This window comes from Lycorma delicatula, chromosome 1 (assembly GCF_047948215.1).
Source record: "Lycorma delicatula isolate Av1 chromosome 1, ASM4794821v1, whole genome shotgun sequence".
Taxonomy (NCBI): Eukaryota; Metazoa; Arthropoda; class Insecta; order Hemiptera; family Fulgoridae; genus Lycorma; species Lycorma delicatula.
The window spans coordinates 373,701,779-373,718,784 of record NC_134455.1 but is presented as its reverse complement, the minus strand read 5'-3'; the positions used below and the strand labels follow the sequence as shown (position 1 = coordinate 373,718,784).

General features: G+C 30.9%; 2 protein-coding genes across 2 annotated transcripts in view; one reads left to right on the top strand and one right to left on the bottom strand.

Moving 5' to 3' along the window:
- Positions 1-16,710, bottom strand: part of LOC142317281 (protein toll-like) — a 63,162-nt gene extending 46,452 nt beyond the window's left edge. Inside the window, exon 1 of the mRNA XM_075353693.1 lies at positions 16,283-16,710. Within this exon, the coding sequence (XP_075209808.1) occupies positions 16,283-16,314 (32 nt within the window). The 5' untranslated portion in view covers positions 16,315-16,710. The remainder of the gene's footprint in view (positions 1-16,282) is intronic.
- Lerp (lysosomal enzyme receptor protein) overlaps positions 1-17,006 on the top strand; it is a 313,317-nt gene that overhangs the window by 222,931 nt on the left and 73,380 nt on the right. The window lies entirely within an intron of this gene.

Genomic DNA, 17,006 nt, shown 5'->3' with positions numbered 1-17,006 from the left:
TGAAACGCAGTCGAATAAATCAAACTGTTGCTACTCAGAAATATAAATCTGATTTCTGACATTTATTGCAGAAATGCTTTGTTAGAATTCATTAGTTAAAATATTAATCGCATTATATTACTCATGAAAAGTGTAAATTAAATTTCTGTAAAAAGATAAGACGTAAATCACGCTTACTTTTTGTCGTACCGTTTTATCTTCGTGCTGTGATTTAAATTACCTTCTAAAAATTTAATATTTTTTATTACGTTGATAGTGATTATAATTTTAAAGATAAGGTATGACTTTTATTATTTATAATTTTAACTTCGTATGTTGGTTTATTTTCATAATTATTTATTATTATTATCGATTAGCGTCCAGGAATCACAATAGTGTAAAATTCTATAGACTTATATATATATGTCGGAGAGGGGAGGAGATTTGTCAGGGATTCAACGTTTTGTGCTTCACTCATTCCCACCATTACAAGTGGAGAATATATCAGATTACAATAAAGTTCAATTAATAAAAATGAGTAGATAACTCGTACAATGAAATAATTACAAATGATAATTATCACTTATCAATAACTCAGTAGCACACGAATTACAATATAAGATTAATTCAATTTAGAATTCAAATAATATTAAAACAACTTGCGATAGACCGAGGCTCAGGGAAATAACGAATTCGCGATCACCAGGACGTCTGTTCGATCTGGGTTCCAAAGCAAGACTACCCTTTCTCCATATTCTCAAATAATATACCTACTGCATATTTCCTTTTCCTTATTAATTTTATGATACCCCTATCGTCCTGGGATCCCGACTACGTTGACAACCATGTGCCTACCTAGCCTAAGCCTACCGCAATAAAACAATTTAAACCTTATTTTACAAAATATTACTAGTAATAATACATTTCTTAAAACTACTAAAAATACAGACATTCTAAAGAATATTCTCATCGTTTTGTCGGAAGATACTCCACTGTACTTTATTCTCCGACATATATATATATTTAACAAAATAATTTTTTGCAATTTTATAGACTTATTTATGAATCACTCGGCTATACTAATACACAATAAGTATACATCTGATTTAAACCGAAACTGGTTATTCAGAGTGAATAAAAAAAAATACTGATACTTGAAGTGCAGTCTGCTTTTTTTTAATTTAATAAATCTGTCTGTATTTTTCCACTCAATGTCTAAGAATATAGTAGAATTATTAGTATTACTAATTATGTTAAACACGTTCAAAGAAATATAAGTGAAACCGATTTACGATTGCAAGATTTCAAAATTAGTGCGCAAACAGATTAGACGTCAAATCGCCCAACGAAATTTATGATAATAAAATCTACGAAAGTACATTTTTCAGTTTGTTGTTATTTATTATTGTTTATTTTAAGTACTTTCTTTTGATTTCTACAAGAATTTTAACGAGAGATATTTTCATCGGTTAATTGTTTAACAGAAATAATCTTCTGGACGTTCAGATTACATAGTAGTGTAATTCTACAGTCAACTTAAACAATAAAAATTTTCAGTCATGAAAAAATAACTTCGTTGTTTTATTTATAGATATTTAAAAATTTTTAATTTTATCGACAATTTATTAACTATTTCTTCTGTAGTAAGGAAACAATTATGTTATGTTTGAATTACTCGTAAATACATTCTATAATATAAAGGCGCTTGTTCAGTCACGATACAACCTCTTGGCGGACGTTGATTGGTCGTGTAGATCCAAGGTAAACCTGTGCCAGTATAACAAATTATTATTTACTGTCCAAGAAGTTTAAACTCGTCCTTGAATGGAACGCGAATGGTTAAAGAGTCTTCTTACATTTTTATATAGAAGCGTTATTTGATATAAAATAAAAGATATATTAAACCTAATTTAATTACATAAAGAATATGTTAGTTCGTTATTTTCATATATTTATATTGTTACTTGTGATCGCTAAAATAAGCGAAATACAGAAATGGTTTCTCCCTTGAGGTTAAATTCAGGTCATCGGCTACTAGCGGCCGTACGTTGGGTTTTCCACAAAGCTTATAATAGCTGTTCAATCCATTGACCTCAATAAACAAATAATTTCTATTTATATGAATTGTTTATTATATTATGCGATACTATTGTTTGTGTAGTAACTCACGTGATCGGTTAGATTCACGGTTTTATCGGTTTGCGTGATAATTAAACGGCGATTTGTATTCGTAGTTTTAGTTTGTCGTCTATTATCTTTACTCATTAGCCGGATACTGTACTCTCAAGTTGTTACCTAAGGATCTAAATTTCGCTTCAGGATTATATGCCGGTTAATTGTCTTCACAGGTACGCAGCCAATATTAATATTGGCTGCGTTATTAACTCCTATTAATATTCATCATTTGGAATGCAGGAAAAATAGCAACAGATCGCTGTTTTAAAGAACAGTTGCAAATAAAAAGATATAATTTTTTCTTTATACTAACACGGAGAATTTTCATTTCGGTATAACAGAACAGTGAACACGATCTTACAAAAATAGATAATCTCAGATTAAATAACTGAAATAAATAATTTCAGATATGAGAAATATTTTCGTCAGTTGCTGCACAGAAAATGAATGATTTGAATAGATATTTGATATGGAATCAGAAACGATGACAAATTTCTTGTAGAGAATAAAATGTCTCATGTAGACCAACAGGTGTGAGGGAAAAATCAAGGACATTACAGGCGGGTCGCAAGAGTCTGTACACGGGATTTATTTATTTTTTTTGTTAAGAAATTAATGGTTTTGTCGTATGGCTCATTTGTCTTCTCATATCTGTATTTTCGTGACCGCATGAATTAAGCTGGCTTTACCGCATATTAACTGAATGGTGAATTAGTTGTTGACAAAGCGTGCATTATATTATTAACATACATTCAGTTTATAAAGACACAGTTCCGTTTATACAACTTGGGCGATAATATTTCAATCTTTGCGAAATACCGTTTATTCTGCTTCGTGAATAAATTCAAATATCTTAACATAAAATAGTGAGGGTTACATTTACCACATAGATTTAATAAATCTTATCATTAACGATTTTTTTTTCATCCTGTATCTCGGTTTAGAGCCATTTAAGTAATTTCATTTTGCAAATTTATACTTTTTTTTAAGTTCTAAAAATATGCTGTACTGCGTAGCTCAGAAAAAATTATACAGCAATAATACAGTGAATGGTGTTATTTTCCTACAGTTAAAATAAAAATAAGCAACTGATCGAATTGTAAAAGTATAAATCAAGTAAGGTTCTGGAAAATGTTTTTAAATATTTTTAATTCTTTATAAATCGGCGAGTTATTTTCATGATTGCTGTTCTATAACGCTTTCATATGTATTCTTTACATTGTACGTAAATGTGTACTATTAAGAAACAACACTCTGGAGACTATTTTAATTTCCCTTAAAACGTTATCGTTTATTTTTGTTTAGAATTTTAACCTTGAGCGGGAGTTGTGAAAAGAACTTGAGAAATATTTTATTCATTTTTTAAGAAATATTCTTGTTTATTATATTAGATGGAATTTCCGTTCGTTTTATTACAGTGAAGTCGTCTCTGCTAACTCACAAATGAAAACTTTGTACCTTAAAAATACTGAATGAAATTTTGAAAACAATAACCTTAAACAATTTTAATAATTATTTCTTTCAACTTTGGATTAAGGTAATAAACATTCTTGGTCGCTATTTCGGTTTAAATAGTCAGAATTTAATTTCTTTGGTACCGTTTTGAACAACAAATCACATTTAAAACTTTTCAGCCGTCCCTGCCCCCCCGCTTCAATATGAAGGCCGAATACTTTAAATTCAGGCTTACTCTCTCTATTTTTTCCTGTTTAGCCAACGGTAACTACCGTTTAGATAATTCTTCAGAGGATGAATGAGGATGATATGTATGAGTTTAAATGAAATGTGGTCTTGTACATTTTCACTTCGACCATTCCTGAGATGTGTGGTTAATTGAAACCCAACCACCAAAGAACACCGGTATCCACGATCTAGTATTCAAATCCGTGTAAAAATATCTGGCTTTACTAGGACTTGAACGCTGTAACTCTCGACTTTCCAAATCAGCTGATTTGAGAAGACGCGTTAACCACTAGACCAACCCGATGGGTCAAAATTTAGGCTTACTGAGTTAGCCTCTCTTAACGTATAAGATTTCCAAAAAGAGAATCGGGAAACCTCAAATAACAAAAAAATTAAAGTGGAACATACAACCGTAGTTGTAGCTATATTAAACAAACACCGTCATTTTGGATTGAACGAACAGAATTTAGTTTTAATTGTTTCATTTTTCTCGTCTCATTGAGCTCTTTAAAATGATATATCAAATACCAATTGATCCTATTTGAAATTTTTGAGTTGTACCCCGCCGCCCAAAAATCAAAAAGGGTGAAATAAACGTTCATTGAATATACGTTCTCGGTACAAAGAAGAATACCGCAAATCGCATCCAGTTATCTCAACTGTAAAAAACGTTTGAGTGGGTGTAAGTTGAGAAGGGGGCGCATTGCTCCCTCCAAACAATTATGGCGTATTCCTGCTATCCTATGAAGCGTTAGCATCGAAAGGACTTAAGCATCGAAGTGGACGGTCTGAAGGGGAATTACGTCGGGAGCACAGGTTTTAAAAGCCTAGTCTCCCGCGGTCGGACCCAGAAATGGGTTTGAGAACGCTGGTCCAAACGGATATGGAACGCTATTCACAAATCAGTCCGTAAAATATAACAAAACTTGAAACTTAGACCCGACATTAAAATAAACCCTTGAAACACGTCAGATTAACAGAATCATACAGCAGCAAGGGACACTGTCCAGGCTCTGCGATTCGAAGGGAGAATTTGTGAATCTCCCGCTACTTTTGCGTTTCGGGTGTAAGTTACTTTTAAACCACTCCTATGTATGTATATTATGCGAGTATATATATATCAGTACGTCTAAAACATGTTCAATTTGTAAATAAATGTTTTCTTCACTATAAAAACATTCTAAAATTTCAATTAAATAAAAAAACTGAGAGAAAAATGAGGTTTAGGGAGGAAATCGCTGTATCAAATCTTCAAAATATTATTAAAATTAAGTTACAAACTGTTTCTATTTCACTCTGATTATATTCCCATTAATTTTCCTATAATCGAATGATGATTGATAGATCGGTTCGTTCAGCTACATTAAAATTAAAAGTTTACCTATTCTCACCCTCATATATGTTTGTTCGGGTGCGTGTGAAAGAACCAACCTTTGTTCCATTCACATCATTTCTTCCCCTATAAGGGGACTGTGGAATCGTTCGTTATTTAACGGAACTTGTCCAGTGAATATAGATTAAAACTAGCTCTTGCTCGTTTACGTCAGATGTAACTTCCGTTCACATTTTTTTTTTCTTCCTGTGACCGGAAACAAATTAAATACACTAATACAACGAATCTAGTAATTAGACATGAAAACCCTACCGTATTTTACCTGATGATATGTCACGACATAATATTTGTCGAAATAAGATTCCGAATACTTCATATTAATTAACGATGAACGTTCATTTTTTTTATGTACTCGGTAAGAAAATAAAAATGATCTGATAAATATTTTTAGTAAAGCATTTGCTATTAATTTTACCAATTACGTTTTAACTTGTGAAATTTACATTTTATTTGTATAAATTATAAATTAAATATGAAGTGATGTGTAGGAATCAGTTATCAGATAATGCGTTGATTATCCGTTGACACTTAGTCGATTATGAATTTTCCGTTGACACTTTTAACCGATAAAGATTAATACTACCTTATAATTATTGACTAAAAATTAAACAAAGATAAGATTTGAGTAATTTTTTTCCGAATTAGCAAGTCGAGCGGTCGATATTTTCAATACCGTTTAATTCAAAAAATTATTTTTAACAACATCCTCATCTTATCTTAAAACAGTTCGTTAAAACAAAACTCAAATATTTATCGACCGGCATGAATTCTAGTTCGTAACAACAGGCTGACGAAAAATACAATCTAAAGCTTTTTATGCATTTTGACAAACATTGAAGTTGTCGATTTTTTATCGACCAGCACGAATTCGTTTTAAAAATCAATTACATTTGAACGTATCAGATCATAGTAGTAAAGGGTAATTTGTAAATGTCCAGTATTGTAGGACTGTAAAAAATAATACAAACAGTTACAGTTTAAATAAAAGATTTAAAAAAATTACAAGTGTTTTCCAAATTTTAGTACATTTCGGTGTGAACACCTCATGTTACTTAGAAAACTTTTAAACCAACTCAAACGTCCACCTGCGTACGTTTCATCATATCAGTAGTGCCATTTGTAATAGCAGCTATTATTCTGGTGTCGCGGTTCACAAATTTTTACTGGATCGATTAAAATATTAATTATTACACCCCCTCCCGAAAAATTATCTAAGGATCTTAGATCAGGGCATATTTCTCTGAAGAATATTCTGTAATTCAATTATTATTATTACTATTTAAATTACCTCTTTGTTTAAATTTTCATTAATCATTTTCAAAAAAATATCATGATATTCCAATATATTTGAATAGTATTATTTTCGTTAATATTTTCATTATTATTTTTATCAAAAGATAGTCTATATTGTTTTAACATTAATAAAACAATATTCACAAAACACCTATTTTTGAAATTCTAATTTCGGAAATTTTTATTTAACTTTTCATTCGGTGTATTGCATTTTGGATTTTCTGTTTAGTAAAGAATGCGTACAACATTCAGTTTTTTAGATTCGTTATGTACAAGGGATAAATTGTGCGATACAAACTAATTTTGTGATTCGTTACTACTAAATTCTTTTGATTTCTAATGAAAATTAGTGCAGCCATTCTGGAGTTTATGGCATAGACAGTTTAATTCACACTCCGATGCATCAGTTGTCGTAATCGGTCAAAAATTAACAAAAATAAAAACCTCTGCGACGAAGAAACTCTTCATTACAATCGATATTTACTAAATTTCTCGATCCTACAAAATAATATTATGAAATAAGAGGAAAAAGGAAGCAGTTAATTTTTTTTAATATGTAACATTAGTATCCGGTGTAAATTCCATTCATAGATGTTGAAGTTTAAATATTTTTTTATTAGCATGTCATAAGATGCATTACCATAAAGAAGTTTTAGTAATCTATCCGACGTTTTTTAATTATTTCCGCTAAATAACTATAAAATCATAAACGATCAACCCGACTGCAACGTTGATAAAACCTTACACTGTTTGCACAAACTTAGATCTCCTTCACACCACATGAAAGCTGGAATCAGTCTTACACTTACGAGTTCTTATTTAAAGAATAATAAGCCAAATTAATGAACGAGAGAAAATACTAAAGAATTTTTAGATTAGACCAGAAAGTTTTATAAAATTAGCGCGACTAATTTAATTTCATGAGCGCATATCGAATAATTACATGTTCCATGAGCGCGGAGGAATTAAGATTTATTCCTCAGTTTGATTTAAAAACTTATCGCAGAGTAATGAAGTTTATGTAAAAGGAAATTATTTTTTTTAATAGCATTCTGAAGATCTTATATAACGTAAAGGTTAAAGTAGGGAGGGGGTAAAGATAAGTCATCTACTGAAAATAAAAACTCCACCGTAAAATCCATCCTAGTCAGCCGAAATATTATGTTGGGTAAAGTGAAAATAGACGTGAATTTAAGAAAAATCACTAACGTTACGCTAATCACGTTGACCGATCCCAAACTATAATCTGACGGCTCGTATTTTATTCAGAAAACCTTTTGAGGCGGTGTTCCTGCTGTATTTTATTTTAAACGGAAGTGCAAAAGAATAATAAATATTTAACAAAGATGTTAAGTTTAGCGGTCGATTAAGACGGTTCATGGTAAAACAAGGTTTGTTTTTATCGGAAATCAGTTATGTCAACCTCAGAGAAATTTATCATTAAACAAAATATTCAGAACTTTATCGCAGGAGCAGAAATACAGAGTGATTTTAAGTCCTGTTACCCAATTTTAAATGTAAGTTAAGAAAGGGAAATTTAGGTGGAATAAAAATCGTATTTGTTACAAAAGAGATTTAATTAAAAGCAATTACTTACATAATTGTTAAAGAATATGCTCAAAATGCCCGCCCCTTTCGGTTATACACGGACTGACTCTTTTCAGCATATTAGCAGAAACCTTTTTAAGAGTTGCATTGGAAATATTCGTGATTAAGTCTGTAATATTGATATTATTACATCAATAGTGTGAGGATTGTTTTTGAAGGCCTTGGACTTAATATAGCCCCACAAAAAGTAGTCAGGAGATGTGAGGTCTGGGGACCTTGGAGGCCGGAAGCCGTTCCTTATTATTCGGTCATCAAAGAACTCTTGCAGAAAATCCACGGTTTAGTTTCTCGAGACGTGTGGCATGTAGCGCCGTCTTGCTGAAACCAGCAATACCGTTCTTGAGGTTCCAGGAGGGACACAAATTGGCGCACAATATTCTTGTATACTTCACCATTTACTGACTGTTCGAAGAATATGGGTCCCACTATACGATGACGAGATAACGCACACCACACACCAATTTTTTCAGGATGCAAACATTTGTCTTGCAAACCGTTAGGATTTTCAACCGCCCAAATTCGAGAGTTTTGACTGTTAAAATAACCATCGAGATGGGTCCAAGCTTTATCATTAAAGAACACTCTTTAAAAAAACGATCCGTTATCGTTTCCGGGAGACCTAAACCGACGGCAATATTGCAATCGCTTGTTTAAATCTGGAGGCTGAAGCTCTTGGACTAATCGTACGCGATACGGATACAATTTCAATTTTTTAGCAGCTTTCTGAACACTCGAATATGACAAACCGACTTGCGTGAAAAGTTTTCGTAAACTTTTCCGTGGAGAATTAAGCAATCTTGTTTTCACATTCTCTAAAACGTCATCTGTCAAGCGAGTCGGTCGACCACTACGTTTTCTGTCGCAAACACTACCTGTCTCTCGAAATCGGTTTGCTAGTCTAGAAATTGACATTTTTTCTGGCAGAGGAACACCAACAAATTTTATTTGAAATGATTCTTTTACACTCGCGTACGAGTTCGTAGCAAAATATTGTTCAAGAATGAAAACTCGTTGTATGGTAAACATGTTACTCGTTGTATGTTACGAACGGAAACGGCACAAAAGTTTACACAGCTCAAGGAGAATCAACTCACACTGCCGTATCTATACCGGTTGAGTAGCGCTACCAACTTCGTGTCACAAAACAAAATTTCCCTTTCTTAGAAAAAAATTACCAGACATTAACAATTGGGTAAGAGGACTAAAAAATAAACTTGTAATACTGTTAACATTTTTCTAAATACTATCTACACGATTAACAATATGTGTAACCTAAGAACCGCGTTACAACAATAATTAATCCGAATATTTTTAATGAAATAAAGAATATCGTCTGTGTATTTTTATTTTAGATTTAATTAGACGCTGGTAAACTATTTAGAAGTAGAAGAAAAAAATAATCGCTAGTTTTATTGTATTTTCAACGATGTTTATAGAATAGTGATGGAATTTGTTAGTACAACTCAAAAACGGTAATTAAATATTGGAATGTAATAATAAAAGCTCTTTTTAAATAAAGAATAAAAAATTATATTTGAATAGTAATAGTAATCACTTCAATTATCGGGTTTTTGTATAATTTAACAAATTAGTTTCTTTTCTATTTCAACATTAAAAATTTCCCATTATATATCGTATGAGTAATCTGCTTAATCTACTCTGTAACTGAATAAATTTCTTACCGTTGTTCTTAGTTAATAATTATTTAATGATGCCTACACGAAAGTCATAAAAATTAAATAATACATTAAAAACTTTATCTGCTGTCAATTAAGATATACGTTTCTGACCGTAACCGTTCTACTCGTGTTTGAATCATTTATTCCAGTTTATGAGAAAAAACTGGAATTATCCTTCAAAAGAGTATTTTATATTTTAGCTAACAGTTACATAGTTCCATATTCTGAATGTTACTTAAGTTTAGAGAAAGCTAACCAGCCAAATGATTTATAAATAGGCACTGAAAATACTATTTGGAATTCGTTTTCGGCAAACTATTTTGATAAAAAATCGCACAAATTTTTCAACAAATACCGTAATTTTGAATTTTCTTGCTACAAAGGTTCGTTCAGGTATTAGAGAATGTTTCATATGATTAACATATCAGTAAGTTTACATACCCGTTAGTTATAACCGAGTTTCGTATACTTCTATACGTTCAATGTGTTTTTCTCATGTCTTAAATAAATGCATTCATTAGTGAACGTTTGTATGTTAACAAATAGTTAAATTAATGAAAAACGTTTTCATGAATTTTTCTCGTAGTTAAAAGAGGGTGGCAAAGTGTTCTTGAATTAATTTGGTTTCCACAGTTCTGCAATCGTATAAGTATATAGTAAGTTAATTTTTTTTTAAATTAATTTTAAGTCTTTCTAATTCTGTAACTAGTAATACCTACAGGTTTTATCAAACTTCAAACTGTCAGACTATAAACTGATTACAGTTTTTATTATTATTATTTTCTTCCTCGCGTAATAGCGGTTTAACCTGCAATTACGAGCTATGCCAAGTCAGTACAAATACTACTATGATACTGTATTAAAGAAAGACCGAACAGTCTTCGTGTTTTCGGTGTGACTGATTTCTGGAAAATTTTCTGTATGCGTGTATTGAGTTCTAATTGTACTAGATGCGGTGGAATGTGTGAGGCCCGTGACTGACATAATTAGGGGGATGATAATGACTTTTCCTTAATTCCAAAATCTTTTTGTTTCTATCGATAGGTCGGTGTATTTGAATGTGTTTTCGGTGTATTTGGTTTGAATGTTTGTGTCGTTGCGAATGGCAATGTCGATTAGGTAGGTGATTTTTTATTTTTTTGAATTGGATGTTAATGTTTGGTCTAATAATGGAGATTGTTTTATCCGTATGAATTTTACATCATAGTATAGTTTCTATTTAGTATTTTTTAGTGTAGATGTTGATGTGTATTTGTAGTAGGGAACTGTGTTTTCGATGAGTTTGTACGTTGTGGCTAGTGCTTGGTGTACTACTTTAGCTGTTGCGTTATGTCTGGCTTTGTGTTCAGTTCCGGCTACAGCTCTGCATCCACCTGTGATGTGTTCCACTGTTTCCTTTTGTTGATGGCATCTCTTGCACGTGTTATTTGTGACGGATGGGTTACCGATTACGTACATTTTGTAATCTCGGGTTGCTATGACTTAATTTTGGATGCCAAGTTGAAAAATGTTTAGGAAAAGAGCCGACCGTTCTTTAACTAGGTATATGATTATTTTTTATTGATGTAGTCTTGCATGACGTGGTATTTGTGTTTTATGTTTTCCACGGCGTTATTTTTTTTTTGTCTTCAGTTATTTGACTGGTTTGATGCAGCTCTCCAAGATTCCCTATCTAGTGCTAGTCGTTTCATTTCAGTATACCCTCTACATCCTACATCCCTAACAATTTGTTTTACATATTCCAAACGTAGCCTGCCTACACAATTTTTCCCTTCTACCTGTCCTTCCAATATTAAAGCGACTATTCCAGGATACCTTAGTATGTGGCCTATAAGTCTGTCTCTTCTTTTAACTATATTTTTCCAAATGCTTCTTTCTTCATCTATTTGCCGCAATACCTCTTTATTTGTCACTTTATCCACCCATCTGATTTTTAACATTCTCCTATAGCACCGCATTTCAAAAGCTTCTAATCTTTTTTTCTCAGATACTCCGATCGTCCAAGTTTCACTTCCATATAAAGCGACACTCCAAACATATACTTTCAAAAATCTTTTCCTGACATTTAAATTAATTTTTGATGTAAACAAATTATATTTCTTACTGAAGGCTCGTTTAGCTTGTGCTACCCGGCATTTTATATCGCTCCTGCTTCGTCCATCTTTAGTAATTTTACTTCCCAAATAACAAGATTCTTCTACCTCCATAATCTTTTCTCCTCCTATTTTCACATTCAGTGGTCCATCTTTGTTATTTCTACTACATTTCATTACTTTTGTTTTGTTCTTGTTTATTTTCATGCGATAGTTCTTGCGTAGGACTTCATCTATGCCGTTCATTGTTTCTTCTAAATCCTTTTTACTCTCTAGAATTACTATATCATCAGCAAATCGTAGCATCTTTATCTTTTCACCTTGTACTGTTACTCCGAATCTAAATTGTTCTTTAACATCATTAACTGCTAGTTCCATGTAAAGATTAAAAACTAACGGAGATAGGGAACATCCTTGTCGGACTCCCTTTCTTTTACGGCTTCTTTCTTATGTTCTTCAATTGTTACTGTTGCTGTTTGGAATTATATTATTATTAAAATCTTTTTAACTCTTATTTTAATTTTTATAAAAAAGGAAATATTTATTTTTACAAAAAACTATTCTTTATTCTATAATATAAATATTCCGCTATAAAAAAATTAAAGAAACTATTGTATCGACCCAGATTTCCTTCTTCCGTAAATATCAAAAAGGCAAAACCCTATATTCTCACTCGGTAAATGCGATTGCTTTTATTACTGGAATAACATCTATAATAACTAAGATTTCTTCGTGAACCGAGTCTAAAAATGTTCTTTAAAGAAATGTCTGTACTTTAACAGGTTGATTCTGTTTTCCTCCCGAGTCATATTCTTTTGTATTAAACTGATTCGGGTTGCAGACCATTCAATAAATTTGTTATTTGTTTTCGGATTAAGGATTTGAGAATATTTTATCTTATTTAAAAGATTGCTTGTAGTCGGTTAACGAGATAATATATTTTATTTGGTGGATGTTGAAAATAAAATTATTTCTTTCATTAGGAATTCTGATATTTGATTGGTTTCTTTCATAGTACAAATTGAATGGAGATAACCGAAACTGCTGTTTTCACAGTTGATTTTCATTAGCTTTTAAAATAAAAAAAATTGTATAGTATGATATTAATTTACGTTTGTTACTTACCTGAAACCACAATTATCTCATATTTTATTTCCATTACAGCTTTTTTTTTACTACTTTTGAAAGCATTGGTTTTTTCTAAAAGTACGTACTTTAGTCCCTTGAAATTCAAAGAATTAAAAAAACTTCTATGGTAAATAAATCTAATTTTTATAAGTTCAAATTTTTTATTCATTAAGGGACTAACGAAAAATACTTGTCTATGCCAACGATTAGAAGATACTTTTTTGAAATCATCAGAGCTATATCCTAACGATATTGTATCTCTAGTCATTCCGTTATTGAAAGTACATTCACACAAAAAAATTAAAGAAAGTTTATCGGAGAAAAAATAATATTCATCCTCTCTAGATTGCCTTCGTTTTCATTCCATAGCAGTGTCTTTGACATTTCTCTGTATTCTTTTTTTAATTTTTATTAAGTCAAAGTTTCTCGCTTTTCAGTTCCTATTGAACGGAAGGTTTTAAAACGGACAGAATTTGTGCGCTGTTCACATTTATAAATAAAAAATAAGACTAAATAAACTTTTTAAAACAATAACACCTATTATAAAAGATCATTTAAAAATACTTTTTTTACTTACGTATTTTTTAAATACAGTATTCAATCTATTAAATTTCTACTTTTCGAAATCGAGAAAAGATTAACAGTTAGTAAGACGCTACCTTCAATAAGTCATTTAAAAATTGAGTAGTAGACTATTATTTCCAAATAACGTCTTTTAAACTGGTCTTATTTTATTTATTCAAATATTATTCAGTTAATTTTCAAATCAGATCAAATAAAACAAAACATAATTTTTTTTTTGTTTTTTTTATGTATTATTTTAAAAAGACAAAATGAGAGTACTTACTACAGACTAAAAAGTGAACAAGCTCACCCGCGTTACCCGCTAATTATTCATAATGACCGATTAGGGAACACAGATATTGATTGACTGGTTGATCTTACAGGAAAACAGCAACATTTTATTTTTTTTTAACTTGCCGGAAATAAAACCGCAAGTTCCAAATTCCTAGTGTTACCGTTGTGTTTTTATTGTTACATTACATTTTAATCGATTTCAACTCTCTTGGATTTTATTATATAAATGTACTTTATGTATTTTTTTATTTTAATCGCGTGGTATACTTGTTTCTATATTTTATCCTCTTGAAATATAAAATAGTTAACTGTATTATTTTTGGAAACCATTAAGTTTAGTTATGTAATCTTAGTATAATGGCTTATGTATGTTTTACTATTGTGTATTAATGAATTATGCGTACATTAGCCGTTATTTCATTGAATAATTTTAACAGAAAAACGCTACTTTGTAACTGTAATTTTAACGGTGGAACAATTCGTTATTATTTCATTACCAACAAAAATTTGCTTTTAAATAGTCCATTATTTATTGAAACCATATTTACGTCAATAATACAGGGAAAAGATATCACATCTAATAGGTCGAGGCCGTATCAGTGTAGTTATTACAAGAACCAATCAAAAAAAAATTAGGCGACACTGCATATCCAAACAAAAATTTGCTTTGAGATTTTTACTGCTGAAATCACTTCAAATGGTTTCTGCTTCTAAGTAGTACGTATGAAATGTATCAGTTTCTCGCAGTAGTATCTCCAGAACCAGGGAATTCGGTCTCGTACAGTATCACCACTATCCCCAAATTTCACATAGTTTGCTTGTTATTTCGAATATCCATATAATTACTCTAATCAAAATCGCCAAAGTGATGTTGAATTCACAAAAAATAATTTTATTTGTAGACGTATATTATTCAAATTTTAGATCTTTGAATATTGAGCAATCAATGGTTTTAATAGTACGTTAAAATTAGTGGTTAAAAAAGGCAATGTTTTAATATTACAAAAATAGTAGCTTTGATTTTAAATTTTTTAGTGCAAGTAAATAGAAATCGGATTGTATCATATCAAGATGAGTATTGCTGTATAAATGTGACTATAATGATAAATTGATAATTAAAAGAGACCCATTTTACAATTGATTAGCTCGATATATACGTTTTAGGTTATGTAGACCATCTATTTACCGATAATATGATAAATTGTATTCGATTCTATTACCGTGACAAATAATGCTAACCTTTCAAAATATTCACGAGTCAGTTATTGAGAAATGAGTTTTATATTAATCAGTGAAAGCGTAGATCATTAGCAAATTTTCATTAAATACCCATGTTGGTAAACACCAGGAACTACCATCCCTATGTTTGACGCGCTATATCTTTGCTGATTAGTTTAAAGCTTAACAACTCGCCTCATAATAAAGGTAAAAATCCTATTTTATTACCAATACTTTTTTGTTAAATATTGTAATATAATTTCATGAAAGTTTTCTTGGAAAAAAAAAGTTTTTTAACTTAGCTTACACACGGGTGAATTGGGCATTTTTTTTTAATTTGTTCTATGGACTGTGTAATAACTAATGTATTTTCATTACCCTTATCGGTTCTAAAATCTCAAACCGGGCGAGGAAAATTATAAAAAATTAGGCAGTTAGTAGAACGCATTTGTAGATTTTTTGGCGTTCCACACGGTCATATAAAACCGAGTACGTTTAAAAATAAAGTAGTAAAAAAGGGTACTTTTTAAAATTAGTACTTAAATGAAATCGCGTAAGTAGTATCAACGGGTAGTACAACTCTAATTTATATCAAACCCTTATTTTTTTTGGAGTAAAGAAATTAAAAAGTGGATAGTTTTTATAGAATACTGACGTATATCCTTAAGCGATGTATGCCTACAATAACATAATGACACATGCAATTTACTCTAATAGTGTTAATGAATATTATTATCCATTATCCTAGTTTTGTTGTTCATCTGTTAGGCTTAAAATATTTTTTTGACAACAGAAAAATTGTTCTGATAGATGAATGCTTTGAAAAGTTTACAACGGTAATCTATAAACGTATTTAACACCAATTTACTTCCTAATTATTTCCGTCATTATAAGAATTTTATTTAACGTTAAATTAAATATAATTAGTAGCCTCCAGACGGAATAAATTATCTAACTTTCTGACCTGATTCAATTTTATTGTAATTTTTTTTAAAAAACTATCAGGCATTAATAATTATCATTCTTGTAAGCTACGCCGTAAAAAGTAGGCTATGCGATTCCTTTTGAAGACTAGACTGTTCTAAGAAAAAAACTGAATACTTCACATTTTTGGACAAACATTTAGTGTATTATACGAGGTTAAAAATAGATTCTTTGTGTAGCGGTTGACTTACCCTGAATTGGTGATAGTTTTACAACACGACATTCTTGCTGAAGTTCTTCCTCTGCTTCCAGCTTCTGATTTCGTTTCAACTCCAGACTGTTTATTAGAAACAATAACAGTAATTACTAATGAAGTAATTTATAGTGGTTTCTAAACAACGTGTTAGGTTAATACAGATTTCAAGTTTCATTTTTGTGTAATAAATATTTTGTTCGAATCGACAATGTTTTCCCTTCGCGTCAGACTTAAAACTAAAGAACTTTTGACAACTAAATTGTTAACACATTTAGGAGTTGTATTTTAACTTCGTAAAATTTATTTCATGTACATTGTTTTTTATACGGATGAGAATGATTCACTTTTACGAGTAACGTTACACAACACTATCACTTCCAACCTCTTACTGCGACCTCGAGCAACTGATTGTCAGAGATCTTTCATACAATAATGTAGGAACAGATGATGTCTCCCTACTTCCCTCTCCACCATGTTTACTCTAAACCGGTGTGACGGGTGTGGGGAAAAGCATCAGGCAAATGGAGGGGGAAGTGTATTTTACAAATACGTTAACAATTATATCCATTGATGAACAAACTTATTGTAATACGTTGTTTTATTTTCTGTACTTCTTTATTCACGAAGACGGATCGCTTAACGTTTTCCCGTCATATCCTGATTTTTTTTTAACTATTATTTTCCTTTCTGTTCGATTGAAATTTTGTTTCGTTTTTAAT